The following is a 22,944-nucleotide window of genomic DNA, read 5'->3' as shown; positions in this document are numbered from 1 at the left end:
GGAGTGGGAATGCCTGGAATGGGCAGCCTCCTGCTAACTATCCTCCTGCTCATATTGCTACTACTGTACTACTCAGCCTGTTATACAATAGCTTTCCCCTCTGATAACTTATCAGAATGTAAGCTGCTGAGTCCTTCCATAAAAGGTAGATTAAAACTATCTTCCATGTTAATCATGCTAAGCATCTTGCAGCATGTAATTTCCCAAAGATGTCACAAGATGCTACGTTTGTGTACAATTTTTCAAAAGCTGTTTAGTTGCATTCTTAGCATTTTGAGCACATATGACTTTCAGGCAACCAGCAGTACTTTTCCATGCTAATAGAAGACCATACTTAAAAAAAAAAGATCCAATTTCCACCATTGGAAATTATAGCCGTGTCATTTGAAAAACATGTTTCATTTTAATACTACACTGTGGTGAGTAATAGAGCAACATGCTGAGCTTACCAAATCTTCATTTACAGCAGAAAGATTATATTTCACTGTATTTCACTATATAAAATGCTTCACTATATAATAAAATTCCATTAATATAAAAATAAAGTTAAAAGCAATCATGAATGCCAAACCTCAACATGTACATACACTGCAGTAAACATTAGGGGGCTCTTTTGGAACATGAATCAGTAATAGAGTGCAGGAAAACCTGTAGTGCCAGTGGTATTAAAGAAATACTACTGACACTAATGCATAACATGAATATATCAGCTCGGTTTGATCAGAGGATGATAGCAGACCAGGCACTGAGATAACCTGTATGGTTACAGGACCATGCAGATGTGGCCTTTTAATTTTTTTTTTTCATACTGAAATCAAATCATTGCCACCTATACTCCAATGTCTCCTTTTGCAACCCTTTTCACAATTATATGTGATTCCAAATTGCATAATTACTGACAGCGTGTAATTATGCTGAGAATCGCAATATATGAGCAGCACTTTTATACTCAAGACTATCTATTATAGCACACCAAAATAGACTGCCATGATCATCAAATATCCAGAGCAACAAACCCTCACAACAGATGCCATACAGTATTTCAATGTGTAACAGAATATCCAGGAGAGGTGATGGATGATGTCAAGAATACAAATGTGTTCTTAACCTAAGCTACAACAGACTTTGACAGCAATGCCTCTGACTATTATTAGGGCTCCAGATTTCCCTCTTTGCTTTTCACCTTTGAATTCAAGAAAATTCACATCTAGGCTTTCCTAATTCATTTTACAAAAGAAATGAAGGACAAATATGAAAACCTGAAATCAAGAATCAATGCTGAGTGTTCTTCCTTATCTTTTTTTAGACCCTCAAATACTATAACATTGGCTATTTCACCATTGGTAAAATATTATATTGCAATTGATTCCCCACAGAGAGTTAAAGAGAAAGTATATTTGTTTAGCTCTTCACATTATGCCAGATTTTAGCAAAGCATGTTTTTAAAGGAACATTACATGCAGACATAAATATACTTTTCTCACATTAGATGGGATGCAGAATCATGGCCTTATTTAATTGTCAAGGAACCGGCTATATATCTACACAGCACCAGTACAGATGTCAATAGAATGGAGAGATAAATGGCAAAGAATGCATCAAAAATATTTTAAGATTCCAATTTCTGTACTTGTATCACATATTGAGAAACAAGATGGAATTTGCATCATGACATATATCATCATTGGGATGCAAACTTGGCTTTCTGTAGATGACTCTTGATTATATTATCCTGCAGCAGTTGATGACAGTGTCAGGAGATGGAGTGTACATAATATTCTGAATTTGAAACAGTGCTTTTGATTTCAAAGCAGGATGTTCCAACAATTCCAGAAGTGATTTGAATTCAGAAGAGCTCTGAATCAAATTCAAAACAGCTAGCTCAGGGTTCAAAAAGGGATACCCAACTCTGTGATTTCTTCCCTAAACCCCAAAAACTTTAACCTTAGACTTTCTACTATTGACCTCACCGCTTTCCTAAGAGATCTGTAGGGGGCGTGCATAAGTGCACCAACGTGCCTACCATCCCTGTCCTATTGTTTCTTTTATTTTTCTTATATGTATCCATGTATTCATAACTATGTTTTTACTTATACCTATTATCTTGTAAGCAATTGACAAACCAAATAAAATAAAAATAAAATATTTAAAGATCAAAAACGCTCAAGCAACCCACTTCAGATTTAAAGCAGATGAACATTCCAAAATGTTCAAGTTCAATATATTTTGAGTACCCATGATCAAGAGGCTTGAAATTAATAAACAACGTGCTGGAATTCCCAATCTATTTTTTCTTTTTCATCTACTTAAGTGAAGCAATTAACATTCTGCTAGATAAACTTGACTCTTGGTGACTTCAAAGGCACAATGACGTAGCTTTCTCAGCAGTTGAGGTGGATGTGATTTGATATTAACTATCTTCTCTGATGTTCTTTGAACTTCTCAGTTTAGCCCAGTGTTTTTCAACTTTGACCGCCTGAAGTTATTTGGACTTCAACTCCCAGAATCCTCCAACCCCGCATGCAGGTTGGGGGATTCTAGGAATTGAAGTCCACACATATTCAAGTGTTTAAAGCTGAGAATCACTGGTTTAGCTGATAGCCCTAGAATAGCCCTGGTAGTTTCACCCACTCCAAATGCTAATCAGTTCTGATCCTGATTAACTTTTCTTGAGGTCAGTTTGGTGCTGCTATCTGAACTGAATGAATTCTAATCCAAGAATAAATAACCGATAGTCATTTGCTAAGCTTATCCTAGAATTCGATTTCATTCCAGTCTGGATATATAGTTATGGAGAAATACCAGACTTTCAGGTCCCGAGTGTAAATTCAATACCAGATACTGAATACGTACATCACTTAGGAGGGAATTATTTTTATCATTTTCACCACCTTTCCTGGAATATATAGAAATGTTTTAGAAAGGAAGGAAAGGAAAACAATATGTTTTATTTCAATTTCCCAAGTCTCCTTGACAAAGCTGAGACACGAACCTCACAGGTTCAGAGTTCTTAGATACCACATCTGAGCCCATGGAACTATAAAAACACAGAAAGTTGTTCTGTAGTGTGTCAGGATATTTGTATGTATTTTCTACAGCATCTCTTCAAGACCTTAGGCAGAAATGTTTCCCATCCCTTAGAACTGGGCCTTTTAGCAAGAAAGGCTTTATTCCCCTGCAAGATTTCTATTGCATACACTGACTAAAAACATGAACAAGATCATTGCTCTAAAGGCTGGGAGCATGCTCTGACCTTTTACTCCATTTATTTACGCAGGAGGTAGAAAGGTATACGTTTCTCAAACTAGGATCTGGATTATTGCAACACATTTAGAGACCCTGGAAAGATTTTATATTCCAATAAAATACTTACCGCCTTTTAAATCAGCCGAGGCCCCCACATACTGGAAATTGTCCATATTAATTACATCAATTATAGGGGATACAACGCGGGTCTTATCCTGAAATACGTTTCAAAACAGAAGTTAATGAACAATAGGCTCTTGCGTTGTTTTGAATATTAAATAAAAACCATGCAAAAACATGGATCTTCTTTAGGAGGTTAGCTTTTAAATCCAATGCTATCCACATATACAGTGGCTAGCGTTGAACCCACCTACCCTCAAGAAAAAAGAAATTCTACCCTCCTGCTCTAAGAACATGCTGTTTGCTAGAAATTAAGTACAGTAGGCTTGCTGAGTTATTTTGCTCACTCAGTTCAATTCTCAAGGAAATTAAACGTTATAAGTTGTACAAGGATAGGTTTGAAAAGGCCTTGGATAGCACAAGGTTATGGTTATTAGCCTCGCTCCCATAGTATCTGCCCCACAGTATCTGCCTGACTGGTTTGGTCTGATTTCTTCAGCATTTACTATCTGTTTGACTTTGTATGCATTTGTTCTTAAGGCTTGGTCTTGTATGGCCAGAATTTGCCCCTCTGTCTTTTTCTTCAACTTTCTTGCTCTTAGCCATTGCTAGGTCTTTATTAATTGTTATGTTTCAGTACCACTTCTTTCATTTAGAATTCAGTCGATACACACTGATTTTTTTTTTATTTAAAAAAATAAAATGAAAGTGTTGCTTAAAATTAAATGAAAACTACTTCAGGTAGTCCTCAGCTTATAAGCAGAATTGAGCCCAAAATTTCTGTGGCTAAGCAAGACAGTTGTTAAGTGAGTTCTGCCCACACTTTACGCCCTTTCTCACCACACGTTGCTAAGTGGATCACTGCAGTTGCTAAGTTAGTAGCACGGTTGTTAACTGTCTTCCCCATTGACTTTGCTCATCAGGAGGTTACAAAAAGGGATCACATGCAACCACTGCAACCACCACAAATATGAGTCAGTTTTCAAACGCCTGAATTTTGATCATGGAGATGCTGCAATGGTTGTTAATGTGAAAAATGTTCGTAAGTCGGGGTTTTGGTTTTTTTAGCGCCGTTGTAACTTCAAATGGTCACTAAATGAATGGCTGTAAGTGATGGACCACCTGTATTTTTCAATGCAAAAGAGAATCCAGAGGCCAATTTTAAGAGACCACTAAGATTATTTCTTGCAACTAACCTCAGCTACTCTCTCCAGGAGAGGCTCCAGCCAGTGCTCATTGCATTCACAGTGACTATCCAAGAATGTAAGAACTTTTGCTTGTGCTGCATCTGCCCCTCGAACACGAGAACGCATCAGACCTGAAAAATCAAGGACACATACTTGGCTCGATTGCATTTTGCAATCAACTGCATTTTTACTATACTGCCTACTATATTTTTCTCCCTCTGACATTAATCTACCTAACAATCTGACAGAAAGACTGGTAAACCAATCAGAAGCTTTCCCATATAAAGTACCTAGGAGGACTTCAACAGAAACAATCTTCAGGCACTTTAACTTAGAGCAGTACAAGAAAGTCATTAGAAAAATCAGATCTCCACTTCGGAACTGTTGATTTAAGAAAGGCTTCCATGAAGATGTTGATTAAGGAAAAAAAAGTGAGCTGGAAAACATAATTTAAAATAGCTATCAGATGAAATGCCTTGCCTCCATTGTGCAATCTATTTTCTTCTACATTCAATGTGTGCAGAAAGAGAAAATTACTCTTTTAACCAAAGCTTTAATCTTCATATTGTTTCCAGTCCTAACAGGACACTCACCTTCCCGGCGGTCATTTCGAAGTATCTTCACTTTCTCAATTTTACCTAATAAAGCACCATCCTCAGCTAGAAAAAGAAAAGAAAACCAGTTAATTCTTTATCTTGAACCAAGAAACTGTCACAAAGAGTCTTCCCTCCTTGGAAAGTTCCTAAGTTTCAGAACTAAAGCTAATCTGATTTCCTTCAGATTTCCACTATAAGGCTATTTTGCAAGTCTGAATGATGACAATTTCATCTTGAAAAAGTAGAAGAGACAGCTACTTAAGGCAGATTATGGCATTAAAGATGCAAGAAAATAAATGCTTTGGAAACTAAAATCAACCTAGGACCCTAGATAAATGTATGCCCAGTCAACTCAGAGCTCCAGCAGTACGGATTACAAGTCCCATAGTCCTTTGTCAGAACAACATAACATCTCATGTATTGCACTAAATAACAGCCTTGTAAAAGTACTTACAATCATTGCTGTAGTCATCTACTAATATAATTTCCTTAATAAGATGTGGTGGGCTTTTTTTGAGAACACTAAAAAGAAAAGAAATTGGATAAGAATAATCATCTAGTTCAACGCACTGAGAAAAACTATGTATTATCACTTTGTGGTAGCCCTTTGTGGTTTAAGAAAGTGTTGCAGAAATACCTGACAACAGTTCGAAGGAGAGCTGATCGGGCCTCATTGTGAAAAGTGATGATTACACTAGTGGCTGGTAAGTCTACCCGCCATTGTTTGCGTTGACACCTTAAAAGGAAGGACAAAAAGGTTTCAAATGGTAGTGCCACTGACATGGAGATTCTCATTAAAAGCTGACCTCAGATATATCTGTGTTAGATCGTCTAGGGAAGGAGCAAGAGCAGAAAGATTGAAAGAAAGAATGGGCGTTGGTTCTTACCTGACACGCCATTTCTCTGGAGCCGTGAGGATCATCCAGAGAGTGGGAGGTGCTTCAGTCTGCGTCGTTGTAGGCTGAGCTTAATTACTGAGGATTGCTCCGCCCTTCACCACGTGGCTGCCTTGCAATCCCCAGTTTACGCGAAGTCGAGAGTGAAGAGAAGATCTTGCTCTCATCTTACTATGCTAAAGGGTTTATTGGCGAAACAAGACCCCACCAGACGGAAAACTTAATAAGGGTGGGGCTGGATGATCCTCACGGCTCCAGAGAAATGGCGTGTCAGGTAAGAACCAACGCCCATTCTCCTGGGAGCCGTTCGGATCATCCAGAGAGTGGGACATACCAAAGCTTGGCTGTCCTACGGGAGGGAGTCCGTCTGGTCCTGCAATCTCTGCGGTTCCGCGAGGACTCGCTGGAGGACTCGTCTACCAAGCGAAGCCTCCGCCGAAGCAAATATGTCGATCTTATAATATCTAATAAAGGGAGATGGGGAGGCCCAAGTGGCCGCCCGACAAACGTCAGCAATTGGAACCTGGGTGGCCCAAGTAGCCGAGGTAGCAGCACTTCTGGTGGAGTGTGCCGTTATTCCGCTGGGAATGGGCAGGGCCTGGGACAGGTAAACTTGGGAAATAGTAGCTCTAATCCAGCGGCCGATGGTTGTGGGGACACTTTGTGGCCTAACGATTTGGGCTGAAAGGAAAGGAATAGGGATTCGGATCTCCTGAAGGGCTGGAGTACGTTTAATGTAAATGTAGAGAGCCCGTCTTACGTCTAGGGTATGCCAAGGCTTCTCCCTTTCCCGCGAGGTTGGGGCAGAAGTTCGGAAGTGTGAGTTCCTGTGCCCTGTGGAAGGCTGAGTTGACCTTGGGCAAGAAGGTAGGATCCGGCCGGAGAACTACCGGTCGGCATGGAAGATGCAAAGGTCCTTCCTCACCGACAAGGCCGCTATCTCTGATATTCGGCGAGCCGAAGTTGGCCACCAGAAACACAACTTTGAATGTTAGGAACTGGAGTAAGGATTCCCTGAGCGGCTCAAAGGGGTGTTTGGTAAGGGCCACAAGGACCTTATTGAGGTCCCAAGTGGGGTATCTGTGAACTGATGGGAACACAGGTAGTGGCTCCCCTGAGGAATGCCCTAATGCGAGGTGGAGGGAAGGGACCCCAGATTGCCACAAGCAATGACGGTTGAAAGGGCTGCGACCTGGCGCCTCAGGGTGTTCGGAGAAAGACCTTTCCTCAGACCCTCTGGAGCAGGATCCCCAACCTTTTCGACGCCCGCGGCCCGGTTCCGCGTCAGCTGGGCTCGCGGCCCGGTTCGGCGTCAGCTGGGCGCCGCCATCTTTTTTGGCGAAAAATCACTTCCGGTGGCGTCACGGAAGTGATTTTAAATCAAAAAAGCGGCGCCAGCGCTTCAGGTGAGCTTTTCGGTAGAAATGGCTTTCTACCGGAAAAGCTCACCAACGCTAAGCGCCGCCATCTTTCTGACGAAAAATTGCTTTTTTACCAAAAAGATGGCGGCGCCCAGCAACCAGCGGCCCGGTAAGGCTTGTTCCGCGGCCCGGTACCGGTCCGCGGACGGCGGTTAGGGACCCCTGCTCTGGAGGAATTCCAACACTTGAGCTATGGATGGTGGCGGGTTGACCTGGAAACCCTGGCACCACTTGCAGAAACTATTCCAAGTGGCATTAAAGATTCGGGCTGTGGAGGGTCGCCTGGCGGCTAGGATGGTATCAATAACCTAGTCCGAAACTGCTCCTTTCTTAAACGCTCCCGCTCAACCTCCAAACAGCTCGCTGGATCCACTGCGGTCCGGGTCTGGAGGGGACCCTGAGAAAGGAATCCTGTTCGGAGGAATTTCCCAGGGAGGGGCCATCGATAGGTTGCGGAGGTCCCATGAACCATGGGCGCCTGGGCCAGTAGAGTGCCATCAGAATCAGTTCTGCTGTCTCGGAGATGAACTTCTGGATGGCCCTGAGTACCAGGGCTACGGGAGGAGAGCATATAGAAGCCCTGTGGGCCAGGGGCAACGGAGGGCGTTGTAGTTCTCGGCCCCGTGGGAGGGATACCTCGAGAAAAACCTGGGGAGTTGAGTGTTGAGGGGGATGCAAGGAGGTCCACTGACGGGAGGCCGAACAGCCCGGTCGCCTCCTAAACAGTGACGGGTGGAGCGCCACTCGGACTGGTCCCCCGTGGTCCTGCTCAACCAGTCTGCTTGGGTGTTTAAGTCCCCTGAGATGTGCTCGGCTTTGAGAGAGAGAGGAGATTGCGCTCCGCCCAACGGCAGAGGCGCTCGGCCTCTCTCATCAAGCGGATGGACTGGGTGCCCCTTGTCGGTTGACAAGGGCCTTGGCGGTGATGTTGTCCGTAAGTATAAGGACATGCCGCCCACGTACCTGAGGGAGGAAGTGGCGTAGGCCCAGGTGGATGGCGCGGAGTTCCAACCAGTTTATACTGCATGCCCGTTCTACCTGAGACCATCTGCCCTGTGTCGAAGGCGAGTGGATGTGAGCGCCCCCTCCGGACAGGCTGGCGTCTGTGGTGAGGGTGAGGCGTTGGGGCTTCTTGAGGCCATGTCCCTGTTGATGGCGGGACTGGTCCACCAGAGGAGAGACGTGAGGACCTTTGAAGGCACCTTGACCGTGGCCTTTGAATTGCTACTGCTGGACCGTTGGAACGGAAGCAGGAACCACTGTAGGGACCTGGTATGTAACCGGGCCCAGGGAGCGATGGAAATACATGAGACCATTTTACCTAGTAGCTTAGACAGATCCAAAAGTGTTACCCTTATTGAACGTCTGATGTGTGTGATGGTTTCCTGAATGCTAGGAATCTTTCCGAGGAAGGGAAACCTTTCCCGAACTGAGTCAATGACGGCCCCCAAGTGGGTGATCCGTGTAGAAGGTAACAGTTGGCTCTTTTTCCAGTTACCGGAAACCTATGGTCTTGGAGGGCAGAGAGGGTAGCTCTGACATCCTTCTCTGCTTGGAGTCTGGAGTGGGACAGGATGAGGATGTCATCCAGGTAACAATGGAGACGAACCGGGAGGTTCCTGAGGTGGGCCGCCAGAGCCGCGAGGACCCTAGTGAAGGTCCTCGGGTTAGAGGCCATCCCAAAGGGAATGGCCACATATTGGAAGTGGTGGTGGTTGTAGCAGAATCTGAGGAATATGGAATGGGAGGGCCGGATTGGAATGTGGAGATACGCCTCTGAAGGTCTATAGAGGCTAGCCAATCCCCTGTCTGATGCCCAGGAGAATGGACTGCAGGGTGTGCATCTTAAACCTGCGGTAAATCAGGTAACGGTTGAGGCGTTTCAGGTCTAGAATAGCCCTCCATCCCCTGAGGATTTGGGGACCATGAAGAGGTGAGAGTGAAACCCCTGCCCCGCTGGGATGGTGGGACGGGTTGTATGGCCTGTATGCTAAAGAGATGCTGAATGGCTGAATCCATTAAGTTGCATTTAGTGGGGTCCCTCGAAGGGGATGCCATAAAGAAGTCAGGGGGTGCGCTGGAATTGAAGCGCGAGACCAAGTCTGATGGAGTCCCGGACCCCGGCATCGAAGTGGAGAATCCCATCGGTCAGCGAAATGCTTGAGGCGTCCGCCGATGGGAAGGAGGGGCGAGGTCTATCTGGTGCGCCGGAAGGGCTACCCTCCGGAGCCCCTGAAGGGACGTCTGTAGCTGCCGCCCCTCCTGTTCCTGTCACCTGGATCGGCTCGATCCTGGGGCTGGAATGGCCGGAAGGAGGGGAGTCTCGGATACCTGGGCTGGAAAGATGACTGGTAGAAGGGTGGGAGGGACCTCTCCGAAGGCTGGGGGCTCTTGACTCTGACCTCCGAAAAGGGGGGAAGAAATTTTTCTTACTTCGGGTTCGGATAGCAATGGCTCCAGGGCGGCACCAAAGAGTCTGTCCCTCTTAATGGGGCAGTGGCCAGCTTAACCTTGTTTTTATGTCCGCCTGCCAATGCTTGAGCCAGAGCAGGCGGCGAGCTGTAACGTGAGAGGATATCGCTCGGGCGGAGGACTTCACCGCGTGGTAGGTGGCGTCGGCCGAGAATTCTGCTGCGGCCGTCAACTTTGCGATTTCCTGATGTGCCCTTGTGTTAGAGGGGGAACATGCTGTTTCACTTGGCGGAGCCACCGGATCGAGACCTGGTGAAAGGGAAGCGGCCATGGCCGATCTAATGGCCCAGGTGTCGGCCTGATGAGTCCTACGTAAGGCCAGTTCGGACCTTTTGTCCTCGGGTTTCGGGCTTCCAGGGGTCACTGGAAGAGGACGAGGATACTGAACCAACGAAGGGCTTGTCTACCTCGGGAGTGTTAAGCAAGTTGCAAAAGCTCAGCTCGAGGTTAAAGAACCTCTTGTCCTGGCTGGATGGGCAGGGAAGCTCTTGTAGAGTCCAATTGGTCTGAAACTAGGTCGTGGAATATGGGTGGGGCCGGAATAACCTTCGACTCCACCACGGGCTGCCTAAAAATGGCGTCCTCTTGTCCCTCTGCCGGGCGGGGAGCCGGAGAGGACTGAACCGACAGGCCAGAAATGTTCTTGGCCTTAAAGAGTAGTGATTAAGCATGTGTGGCTTGAACAAACCCAGAAGGTGGGTTGATCGGGAGTGAGGCCCTCGTCCTCGGACATGTCTCCTTCTATCGGGCTATCTCCGATAGGGGTTCCCCTTGTGTAGACCCCCATTCAAGATCCTCCTCCTCCCCGAACCTATCCAGGTCCTCTATAGCCTCCTCCATTTCCCCTTCTGGGAGGGGCTGTCCCCCCATAAAGGTACCTGACCATGGATAGGGTCCAATCTAGGCGAGACCTGACTGATGGCGAGTCGTGTTCGGGCGCCATCGAGGGGGACCGGACCTGTACATCTGTTGAATGCCCTCTGCTATCCCCTGGCAGATAGCCCGTTCCATCCATGCCTGCATGAGCGCAGAAATCTCGACAGTGGCGGCCTCCTCCTGGCGCAGACCAGCAGCCGTGGGCGTGAAAGTACTTCGGCCGTCTGGCTGTTGATTCGGGACCTGGCGTCCCAGGGATAAGCTGCGCCTGGAGAGGGAAGAACAATCTGGGGAGGGGAGGGCTGGGGGCACTGGGTGTGCCTTTCTAGATCGCCTGTCAGATTCTTTCTCCAGTGCCCTATGACGCCTTAGGGCGTCTCTCTGAAAGCCTTGGAAGTTTCCTTAGAGGCTTCCTTAGCCTGTCTGCGCAGGTGGTAGGACTTAGATCTGGCCTTCAAAGAAGAGCCTCTAGTGGAATTGTCATCTGCCATTATAGAAGAAAGGACTCTAGCTCCAATTTAAGGCGGTTGGCTCGCCAAGGTTTCGACCTACAACAAAGGCCGGGTGTCCTTTCAGCTGGCCCACGCCCCCTTTTGGAATTTAGATATGTAAGTTCTACAATATTATTATTGTTATAATTATTAATATAAATATATATACATGCGTATAAGCACTGTATATGTAATCCAATCAGTGTTGGTAATGCGTTATTGCCAAGTACCAATAATATATATGAAAATATATATATACCTCAGAAAACATATATATGTATATGTATATAGTTATGTATCATTATCATTTTTATTATTATTATTATTATTATTATTATTATTATTATTATTATTATTATTATTATTATTATTATTCTTTTTAATAATAATACTTTTTGACAAGAAATAAACCGGGACCTGTTCAGCGCTCCCAGGAGGGAGTGACCCCAGATACGGTGTTAAATTCTCCAATTGTCCAAATGAACGCCTGAGGCTGAAGTGAGGCCTCTGGCAGCTGGAGCTCCCAGGCAACCACCGGGAGGGATAGGCTGCAATTCCCTGCCCTGAGCTGCTGCGGAAAGCCAACAATTTGCCAATATCTAAGAATGCAGTAAGTTCTCACAGGCTGGGAGGCCTATGATTAGAAGACTAGTTTCTTCGCAGTCGCAGAGGCCTGTTACAAAGCGCCAGCGTGGCGGCGCCCAAAATGGCGGCCGCCCATGATCCCTTTAAAAACGGGCCTCTCAGGGCAAGACTAAGCCTCTCCGGCAAACCTGGAGGCCGAGAGAGGCAGCGAGACAATTTTTCGCCCCTTTTTGGGGGCGATCGGCGTCGCGGTGGGGGGATCACCAGCTGCGCTTATCAGCGCGATCGAGTGGAGCCGCTACAATAGCGGCGAAAAAGTGGCAGGAAAGGAGCCGAATGGAAGGGGGAGGATTGGCGCCGGAGCGAACGCCCGCTCCCTATCCCCCTGGGGCGAAGAACGCGCTCCCCTGCTATAGCCACCCCAATTGCGCAGAGGCTAAGGAGAACCGAAGCAAGGCAAACCTGAAGTGAAATTTTTTTTCTTTTCTATAGCTATTAAAAGGAACTTGAATCGGCCAAAGAGTGGAGAAATGCACAGCCTAATCTCACGAAGGCTGAGCGTAAACTGGGGATTGCAAGGCAGCCACATGGTGAAGGCGGAGCAATCCTCAGTAATTAAGCTCAGCCTACAACGACGCAGACTGAAGCACCTCCCACTCTCTGGATGATCCGAACGGCTCCCAGGAGAACAACTGGCATTCTCTAGGCCAGGGTTTCTCAATCTTGGCAGCTTCAAGATATGTGGATTTCCACCCTCCTGGGGAATTCTAGGAGTTGATTCCACATACAGTATCTTAAAACTTCCAAGGTTAAGAAACACTATCCAAAGCTGTGGTTCCATGTGCCCAAATGAGCCCAGAAGACTGCTTAATATATAGTTTGAAGACTATAGGAAATGTTACAAGCTCATCACTAAGATGAGGGGTCCCCAACTCCCGGTCTGTAGATCGGCACCGGTCCACGGCATGCCAGAAACCAGGCCACACAAACAAGCAAGGCCCCATCTGTGGGATTCAGGCAGCATGCAAAACCACACATACCCTCCAGTCTGCGGAAAAACCTCTCTCCACAGAACCGGTTCCTGGTGCCCAAAAGGTTGGGAGACTGCTGATCTAGACAATCTTGCAAGTCTGAGCCATATTCATGGCTGTCCCAAAGGCACTTTTCAAAAGGCAACTGGGCTTTCAGGTTTTTTTCCTTGAAAATGTTTTGCTTCTCATCCAAGAAGCTTCTTCAGGTTAGCAATCATCTAATGATCAAATCTAATGGGGAATGGAAGAATTTATATTCCTTAGCAGTCATCTAATGAATCTCCATAAACATTTATTCATGGGACAGTTACTACTGAATGTATTTATCAATCATGTATTCTTGTGTTTCTGATCTTTATAAGACATTAGCTTGGTCCCAATCTTTCAGTTTATAAAACAGAAGACTTATTGTTCTTTCCAAAAATATAAAAGCACATTCATTTGCTGTATTTTTAAATTTAAATGTGCTTTTAGAATACCTGAAGGAGAAAGTCTCATTTTCTGCAATGTCTCAGAGCTTAATAAATGTAGGCATTTCTAAGAATGCTTTCTTCTACGATTGCTTATTGAGAATAAACCTGAATTACTGCTGAAATATGCTGCATCATGTTTTTTTTTCACTTACAATCCATGCTATACTAAGTTTTATCAATCCTGGGGGAGGAGGCCCGGTATGACGGCAAGAGTTTCACAAAATATTCAGTCTATACAGGGTCTAAAACAGATAGGTTATGATGTATCTGCTATCCTGCTTCCTTAAGAGGTAGACAACTTACAAGATATAACAATGAAAAAACATGTAGCTCAACAAAATTATACCATTAAAAATATAAATGATTCACATAAAGCTAATCAAAATGAATTAGTTTAGCAGTCTAAGAGGAATGTGGAGCTAAGTAAATCAAAGGCCAAATGTTTATAAATGACCTGGCTCATAAAATGTTAAGCTGCCTAAAAGTTTCATAGACAAAAAAGGACTGATGATCTGGTTGTCCAGCTTGTCATCTCAGTAACAAGCTTGTAACATTTATACGGCAGCAATCTTCAATCCAAATATTAAGCAGCCTTTTGGGTTCATCTATTGTTCATTCCCAAAATTCCAGAATTAATTAAAGCAGGTGAATATTTCCCGTGCCACTGGACCTTTCCTTAATAATAATTGGAGCAATTTTCAAATGTTTTTGTTAACTGCATAACAAGCTCATAACTTGGCATCAATGTGTGCATCTGATGAATTCTAATTCTAGTCTGAATACTGAAGACCAAATTTAGAATAGAAGGATGCTACATTTTTTTTCCTGTTCCCAGTATTTTTTTTAAGCAAGGTGATTATTTCTTTATCAAAGCAAAACAATTAAACATAAATTTAAAAAAAATCAAGATCACAAGACGAAATGCATCAGAATATTCCGTGTGATAAAACTAATGTGCAGGCTCCCTGTTGCTATGGGATCTTCAGGCCTGTGGAAAAAAGACATGCTTGGAGGGCTTTCCAGAATCACAGATAGTGAGAAGTAAAAAGGAGCCAAGAAATAAAGAATATGTATCTTGATTTTGCCTCATATGTGAGGCAGTTATCCTGCATGTTTATTTGAATAAATATTAATATGCCGATTTCATTTCTAATAGATGTTTATACAGCGTTAAGTAAAACAAAACATCCAAAGAGTTTGAAAACAGATTAACAGTGACATTAAAATCAGTAAGGTGGAATTAAATCTTCAGTATCCCAGTTAGGCAAGATTTAGAAGCCATAATAATGCCAAGCAGGGAAATAATTGAGATGCCAGTGCTGACACAGTATCAAGGACGTTGCCTTTCTAGCATATTCCAAATCAAGCAGGTCTTGTACAGACTATATAATTTCTTAAATTGCTTTGTATTCTTTTAGAATTGCCATTCAGTGCTGTGCATTGCTGCAACTTAGCAGAGAATGTTATGACAGAAATATAAATAGGATCAAATAATCTGAGCTAACCACTACTGAACTCTTGAGAGCTGCAGCTGAGCAATTTGCTTAATATTCATTTTCTACTTCGGGTACTTTTCAACTTGGGCACTATTCATTACAAGAAAACAATTTCTAAGATATGTGGTACTTACTGATCATGCCTTGTGTCCTGAACATTTCTGTCCATTCGTAATTTATCACTCTCCACTTGATTAAACTTATTGCGGGCATATGGGTCTTGACCAGCTTTGACCATAGTGACTCCAACATAAGCATCTTGGTCAAAGTCTTGCCACCTAACTTTTCCTAAGAAGAAAAACTGGTATTAACGGGAGACCTAAGACAAATTGTGGCTTTGGTAAAACACTTTTCAGTATATAGACAAACATAGCCAAGTTCTCAAGGACTAGCAGCAGATGACATCTCTCTTCCAAGCCCACTCAAACATTAGTGTACCTCCTACACTTGTAACATTGCTGTCACTTTTTAAATTCTGGATGGCATCTCTACTCTGGTCTGCTTTTTGCTTTGAAAGAAAACAGAAACTGAACAGCTGATGTATGGTTTTATCTTTTGGTACTTCTGCTTGTGAAAAATGAACAGGGTCATAACTGCATTCTTCATCAAATGCATTACTGAGTATACCGTGATTCCGTTTTATCTACTCTTGCTGGGGTAGGAAATGTTTTAGCAGCTGCATGTAAATCAATCTGTCTTCAACTTAGCTATTAGCAATACAGAAGTTCCCTGCTCTACAACATTGTTTGAAATATTAAAATTATTTCAATGCCAGCACACAATACAGAGAACATTAAATGTTTTCAAAGAACAGCTTCTGAAGGCAATAGGATGCGTATGTTAGGATCATTTTTGCCTTTTTTTACTTGCAGAATGCTTTCTTCTCGGATCAGCCACTAAATTTTATTTTATATAAGCTATTTATATCCCAACTAAAAACCCCTTGAATAATCTTACAAATACCCGCAAAGATCTTTCCATTCAATCTCATGGTACTGTAATAAGAAAATGGATATTTGATTCCCAGATTATTAGAAAAGCTGTGACAAGCCTGCATTCAGCCATGTCTTCCTGCTAGCTGGACAAATGTCAAGTCTTCCACACAGAAGCCCAAACAAATACTTTGTGTTGACTTGTACTATCTTTGCTGATAAGGAGTGTTAGTTTAGATTCCCCAAAGGAAAAACTGCTGGTAGGAAATAAGAGGAGCCGTGGGTTGAACTGGCATCAAATGAAAGACTTGAAACATTAAAATATAACTGTCTTCCCATTCACTTCATGTATTTGTTTTGTGATTGCATTCATATTATTCTCTGTATATCAGAGGTCCCCAATCCCTGGGCCGCAGCCCATTAATGGGCCTTGAGCTGTTCGGAACCAGGCCATGGAAATGGTGGGCGAGCACAAGAGCACACATCCCCACTTGCATGAGCAGTGGACGAGCATGTGTGCTCCATTTGTGCAAGGAGGGGGCACCGCTAATGGAGCTGCACGTGCATGCCTGCCGTTTGCACCCAACCCCTCTCCCCCCCGCCTGTGTGCAAAGTCAGAACAGTTGGGGAATTCTGCTGCATATGATAAAATCATTTCAACTTATTCCTCACTACTGGTCATTCATTTTTATATTCAATCCATACTTCTGAGATATTCTTTTATTCTTGATCCTCTTGTTTTACTGCACATGCTTTAATAACCCATGCCCACATTTTTTTATTTAGTTTTATGTTTTTCCTTACATATTCAACTCTTCATTTGGGTGACTAAGTTGGCTGGCTCACCCAAGCTTTATAGAAGACTACCAGAACGTAAACTAAGTCTAACACACTGTACTGCTTGTGGTTTTTATTATTTATTATTTATTATTTACAATCTCTGCGTAATATCTATAAAAAATCTATGTTGGTATAGCTTATCAAAACTATTCCAAAGCTGGCCCAAAGCCACTTAACTTGAGATAAATTTTATTTTTCACAGATTGGTCCCAACAGTGATTACAATTCTATTCCACAGTAAGCTAGTGTGTGAAGTTTTTTACTATTATGATTTGCTTACTTTAAAAGATGAAAGGAAGCACAGTCCATTTGATGTTTTGGTACCTTTGACTCTTCAGAAACATTCCCATTTCAGATCTTTCCTTTTTTTTTTTAATCAGTCAAGAAGATTAGAGGTTTTCAATAAGAAGACAGTAAGGTTCCCAGAATCCTAATTGTTGTGGCACAATGATTCAGATGGATTGTTTTAAAATCTTTTCAGTGGGTTAATAGTTCTCCTTTTAACAGTACAGTCCTATAAGGTCTACTGAAAAATAAGCCCCACTGAATATAGTCAGTTTTAAGCTAAAACTAACTATGCCTTCAAAAGTTCTTACATTTTATCCTTGGAAGTCAAATATATGAATACATAAAACAGAATTCTTAAATGTATTTCTCACCCATCATTGTCTACTTCAGTCAAAATACGCTTTCGATCTTTTCTTTAGATTAGTTATATTTACTTCTGTGTGATATTTTAAAAGTCACAATCGACTACTTCAGTACCTGGAGGCAGGGTCTCCATGTTTTGTGACTTTTCATCCCCATTGCTGTGTTGATCTTTCTTTTGTAATATGTTGATATTATTTGGATCCTCCTAGGGAGAATGATACAAACACAGATTAATCATTAAAACAGCACTTCAAAAAACTGTTCCACAAAAATAGAAATGGCTATTTTTACTTTTTTGGAACCAAGGTGTCTTTAACATCAATTAAAATGACAATATCAGCAAGAATCATCACTGATTCTTGTGTACAGAGTACACAATACACAACTTGTATTGTGCAAAATCTAAAGAGCTTGACACATCCCATTTCAAGTTCAAAGCAGCTGTTCGGACCACTTTTGAAACAAACTATTTTTTCACATCTCTATTCATTCATCTCAGGCATTTTCCAAGTTTTTGCTCTATAACATATAATGGCATCAGTTTCAGTCCTCTAACAAATCAGTTCCCTGTATCATTAAGATGGTCCTCAATTAACAACCACTTGTTCAGTGACTATTCAAACTTACAGGTGAAACTGGAAAAATTAGAATATCGTGCAAAAGTTCATTTATTTCAGTAATGCAACATAAACGGTGAAACCAATATATGAGATAGACTCATTACATGCAAAGCAAGATAGTTCAAGCCGTGATTTGTCATAATTGTGATGATTATGGCTGATATCTCATGAAAACCCCAAATCCACAATCTCAGAAAATTAGAATATTACATGCAATCAATAAAACAAGAACAATATCGGACCTCTGAAAAGTATAAGCATGCATATGTATTCAGTACTTGGTTTGGGCCCCTTCTGCAGCAATTACTGCCTCAATGCAGCGTGGCATGGAAGCTATCAGCCTGTGGCACTGCTGAGGTGTTATGGAAGACCAGGATGCTTCAATAGCGGCCTTCAGCTCTTCTGCATTGTTCGGTCTCATGTCTCTCATCTTTCTCTTGGCAATGCCCCATAGATTCTCTATGGGGTTCAGGTCAGGTGAGTTTGCTGGCCAATCAAGCACAGAAATCCCACGGTCATTGAACCAGGTTTTGGTGCTTTTGGCAGTTTGGGCAGGTGCCCAGTCCTGCTGGAAAATAAAGTCAGCATCCCCATAAAGCTCGTCTGTGGAAGGAAGCATGAAGTGGTCCAAAATCTCCTGGTAGATGGCTGTGTTGAGCCTGGACTTAATGAAGCACAGTGGACCAACACCAGCAGATGACATGGCTCCCCACATCAACACAGACTGTGGAAACTTCACACTGGACTTCAAGCATCTTGCAGTGTGTGCCTCTTCCTCCAGACTCTGGGTCCTTGGTTTCCAAATGAGATGCAAAAGTTGCTCTCATCAGAAAAGGGGACTTTGGTCCACTGAGCAACAGACCAGTTCTGTTTTTCTTTAGCCCAGGTAAGACGCTTCTGACATTGTTTGTTGTTCAGGAGCAGCTTGACAAGAGGAATACGACATTTGAAGCCCATGTCCAGGATCCGTCTGTGTGTGGTGGCTCTTGATGCACTGACTCCAGCCTCAGTCCACTCCTTGTGAAAGTCCCCAACACTTTTGAATGGCCTTTTCCTGACAATCCTCTCCAGGCTGCGGTCATCCCTGCTGCTTGTGCACCTTTTTCTTCCACACTTTTCCCTTCCACATAATTTTCTATCAATATGCTTTGATACAGCACTTTAGGAACATCCAACTTCTTTTGCAATTACCTTTTGAGGCTTTCCCTCCTCATGGAGGGTGTCAATGATGGTTTTCTGCACAACTGTCAGGTCAGCAGTCTTTCCCATGATTGTGATTCCTACTGAGCCAGACTGAGGGACCATTTAAAGCAGGGGTGTCCAACCTTTCACCTTCCCTGGGCCACATTAGAAGATGAAAATTTGGTTTGGGCAGCACATAATTAAATTAAATAATTAATTAAATTAAATTAAATTAATTAAATAATTAAATTAAATTAAATTAAATTAAATTAAATTAAATTAAATTAAATTAAATTAATAAAATAAAATAAAATAAAATAAAATAAAATAAAATAAAATAAAATAATTTATTATTTATTATTTATTAAAAATTATTTATTTTTTATTTTATAATTTTCCGCCAAATTTTGCGGGGTGGTTGGGGGAAGCTCGCCTGCCTCACGCCTACCTCTCCTCCTGCAAATTATTTATTTTTTATTAATTTTCCGGCCAAATTTTGCGGGGTGGCGGGGAGGGGAGGAAGAAAGCTCGCCCGCCACACGCCTACCTCTCCTCCTGCAAATGCAGCAGCGGGGGCAGCGGTGGCGGGGGCAGAAGCAGCAGCGGCGGCGGCAGAAGCAGCAGCGGCAGCAGCAGCAACGGGGGCAGAAGCGGCGGCGGCGCGGCGGGGGCAGAAGCAGCAACGGCGGAAGCGGCGGCGGGGCAGAAGCAGCAGTGGTGATGGCGGCAACAGCAGGAGGTGGCGGGCGGGACTTTTGGGCTGCGGCTGCCCGCCTTTTCTGTTGCTCGCCTCGCCGCGCCTCGCGCCTGCCTCTCCTCCTCCTCCTTGCTGGATCTTTCATGAAGGTTGGGGTGGGCGTTGGGTCCGCATTACGAGCGACCTGGGCCGCATGCGCCCATGGGCCGCGGGTTGGACAAGCCTGATTTAAAGGCTCAGGAACCCTTTGCAGGTGTTATGGCTTAATTAGTTGATTAGAGTGGGACACTTTGAGCCTAGAATATTGAACCTTTTCACAATATTCTAATTTTCTGAGATTGTGGATTTGGGGTTTTCATGAGCTGTAAGCCACAATCATCTCAGTTACGACACATCACAGCTTGAACTATCTTGCTTTGCACGTAATGAGTCTGTCTCATATATCAGTTTCACCTTTTAAGTTGCATTACTGAAATAAATGAACTTTTTGCACGATATTCTAATTTTTTGAGTTTCACCTGTATAATGCTGAACAAATGGCACTTGTGAACAGTCTCCATCTTCTGGCTGTTGTAGCTCCCCACACCTCATGGTCACATGATCATGATCCAGGTGCTCAGCTACTGCCTCACATTTACAACTTTGCAGTGCCCTGCAGTCATGTGTGCAGTCACTTTCAACTTTCACTGCCAGCTTCTGACAAGCCAAGTCAATGGAGAAGCCAGCGGAAGGTTGAGGGCAACTATGTGATGTCTCATTTTTTTGCTCTGGATATGCTTCAAGACAGAAATTGGAAGTGCTGGAATTGCCAATGGCTAAGCAGCATGTTCATATTACATTGTTTTATGGCCGTGTCACTTAGCAAAAGAAATGCTGATCCCAATTATTGTTGTTAACCAAGGACTACCCATGTTAGAAAACTATACAATTAATTTCATTGCCCCCACTTCATTAATTATCCAAGTCAGAAAAACCTATTTACATACAATGGAATGAAAATAGTTCAATTTATTCACTACAATGGGGTTGAAAAAAACTAGCCTGGCAATAAAAAGTGGAAGGAAGTAGAAAAGGTGGAAGGCAACCAATAAAGTGGATGAATAAAATCAAAGAAATCACCAGAACGTTAGAATTAGATTATCATCAAGATTATCAGAGACCAATAAAAAAGGGAGATGGGACACATTTGTTCATATAATCACCAAGATCGGATCCTACCTAATCACAAAAATTAACTGCTACAAAAATCACCATATAGCTAGAACAAATGGTTTTTCCCGCCTTGTCAAATTTCAGGTTTTAGAATGCTTTTTATGATGTTCCACTTCAGTTAAAAATACTTTTTAATTTTTCTGAACCCGTATTTGTTATTCTATATTAGAAAATTCCCTAAGTAACACATAAGATTCAGACAATTCTAAGAAGCAGGACTTGTAAAGGGCTTGTTTTCTATGTCACTGCACTTTAATTTGCAACCATGGGATTAGGCAGCAAGATTTAAAATATCTTGCCGTTTTGTCCCAAGCAATTAATTCTCAGCACTAGTATTGCAATGAATTCTCAGCACAAGTATTTATGGGGAAGTCACAAGACTACTAGATATGCACAATGAGTAGAGTACTTTGAAATACACAGAACAGAAAAAGAAGCCTTTTCAGACCAAAGATGTTAGGAATTGGCCAGATAATTGTGACATAGCTTGCAATAGGGTTAGATTTATATACCACTTCACAGTGCTTTACAGCCTTCTCTAAGCCCTTTACACACAGTCAGCATATTGCCCCCAACAATCTCAGAAGGATTGAAGGCCGAGTCAACCTTGAGCTAGTGAGGATCGAACTCCTGGCAGTGAGCAAAGTTAAGCTTACAATACCGCATTGTAACTACTGTGTCACGGTACTGCACGGCTCTGGTGCACCTGGTGAATCTAACCTTTTTACAAGTAAAAGGTTTTTCAAAAATTAATTATTGAGGAATAATTGACCTCCTAAGGACAACTTTAGTCCATAGGCTTGGATATCTGCTGTGCAGATCCTGCTGAGTTGACAGAACCATGGTCTAACATCATTGTTGGGAAAGACTTCAAACCTATAGGTGTTGAGAAAGTAGACAGGATTCCTGGAATTTGTTTTCTTAAAGTTTTCGTGGGTACTTACATGTATGGTATTCAGCTTTGTTTGGGTATTTTCCCACGTCATTATAGTTGTGCTTTTAAAGTTGTAGCAATGTTTCGGCAGAATCTCATCTGCCATCATCAGGCTTCTGTATTATGTTCGTCTGTTCCTGGAATGTTTATTTATTTATTTATTTATTTATTTATTTATTTATTTGATTTGTCAATTGTTTACAAGATAATAAGTACAAGTGTATACATAGTTGTGAATATATGAAATGGGTACATATAAGAAAAATAAAAGAATAAGAGAAACAATAGGACAGGGACGGTAGGCACGTTGGTGCGCTTATGCACGCCCCCTACAGACCTCTTAGGAAAGGGGTGAGGTCAATAGTAGACAGTCTAAGGTTAAAGTTTTTGGGGTTTGGGGAAGAGACTACAGAGTCGGGTAGAGTATTCCAGACATTGACCACTCTATTGCTGAAGTCGTATTTCCTGCAATCAAGTTTGGTGCGGTTTACTTTGAGTTTGTATCTGTTGTGTGCTCTTGTGTTGTTATGGTTAAAGCTGAAGTATTCATTGACAGGTAGGACATTGCAATGTATGATTTTATATACCATGCTTAAGTCGGACCGAAGACGGCGTAATTCGAGGTTTTCTAGTTTTAGAATTTCGAGTCTGGTGGCGTAAGGTATTCTATAACGGGTAGAAGAGTGGAGAACTCTTCTTGTGAAATACTTCTGGACTTTCTCAATTGTGTTAATATCACATACGTGATAAGGATTCCAGACTGATGAACTGTATTCGAGTATTGGTCTAGCAAATGTTTTGTATGCTCTGGTTAGTAGTGAGATATTACCAGAGAAAAAGCAACGTAGGATTAGGTTAACAACTCTTAATGCCTTTTTGGCTATGTAGTTGCAGTGAGCTCTAGCACTTAGATCATTAGAGGTGAGTATTCCCAGGTCCTTTACAGAGCTTGGGTCATCAACAAGATCTTGACTATTCAGCTTGTA

At 42.8% G+C, this 22,944-nt stretch overlaps 1 protein-coding gene across 1 annotated transcript in view; it reads right to left on the bottom strand.

The window, feature by feature from the left end:
• Window positions 1–22,944, bottom strand: part of GALNT2 (polypeptide N-acetylgalactosaminyltransferase 2) — an 87,007-nt gene that overhangs the window by 15,977 nt on the left and 48,086 nt on the right. Inside the window, exons 2-8 of the mRNA XM_026669469.2 lie at window positions 17,428–17,518; window positions 15,025–15,178; window positions 5,787–5,885; window positions 5,604–5,671; window positions 5,147–5,212; window positions 4,563–4,684; window positions 3,374–3,461 (exon numbers count right to left, since the gene is read on the bottom strand). Of these exons, the coding sequence (XP_026525254.1) occupies window positions 3,374–3,461; window positions 4,563–4,684; window positions 5,147–5,212; window positions 5,604–5,671; window positions 5,787–5,885; window positions 15,025–15,178; window positions 17,428–17,518 (688 nt within the window). The remainder of the gene's footprint in view (window positions 1–3,373; window positions 3,462–4,562; window positions 4,685–5,146; window positions 5,213–5,603; window positions 5,672–5,786; window positions 5,886–15,024; window positions 15,179–17,427; window positions 17,519–22,944) is intronic.

The sequence above is a fragment of the Notechis scutatus genome, chromosome 1 (genome assembly GCF_049901735.1).
Source record: "Notechis scutatus isolate UNSWTSFEM ecotype Mainland chromosome 1, rNotScu1.2, whole genome shotgun sequence".
Lineage (NCBI taxonomy): Eukaryota > Metazoa > Chordata > Lepidosauria > Squamata > Elapidae > Notechis > Notechis scutatus.
This window is presented reverse-complemented; position numbering and strand designations above follow the sequence as displayed.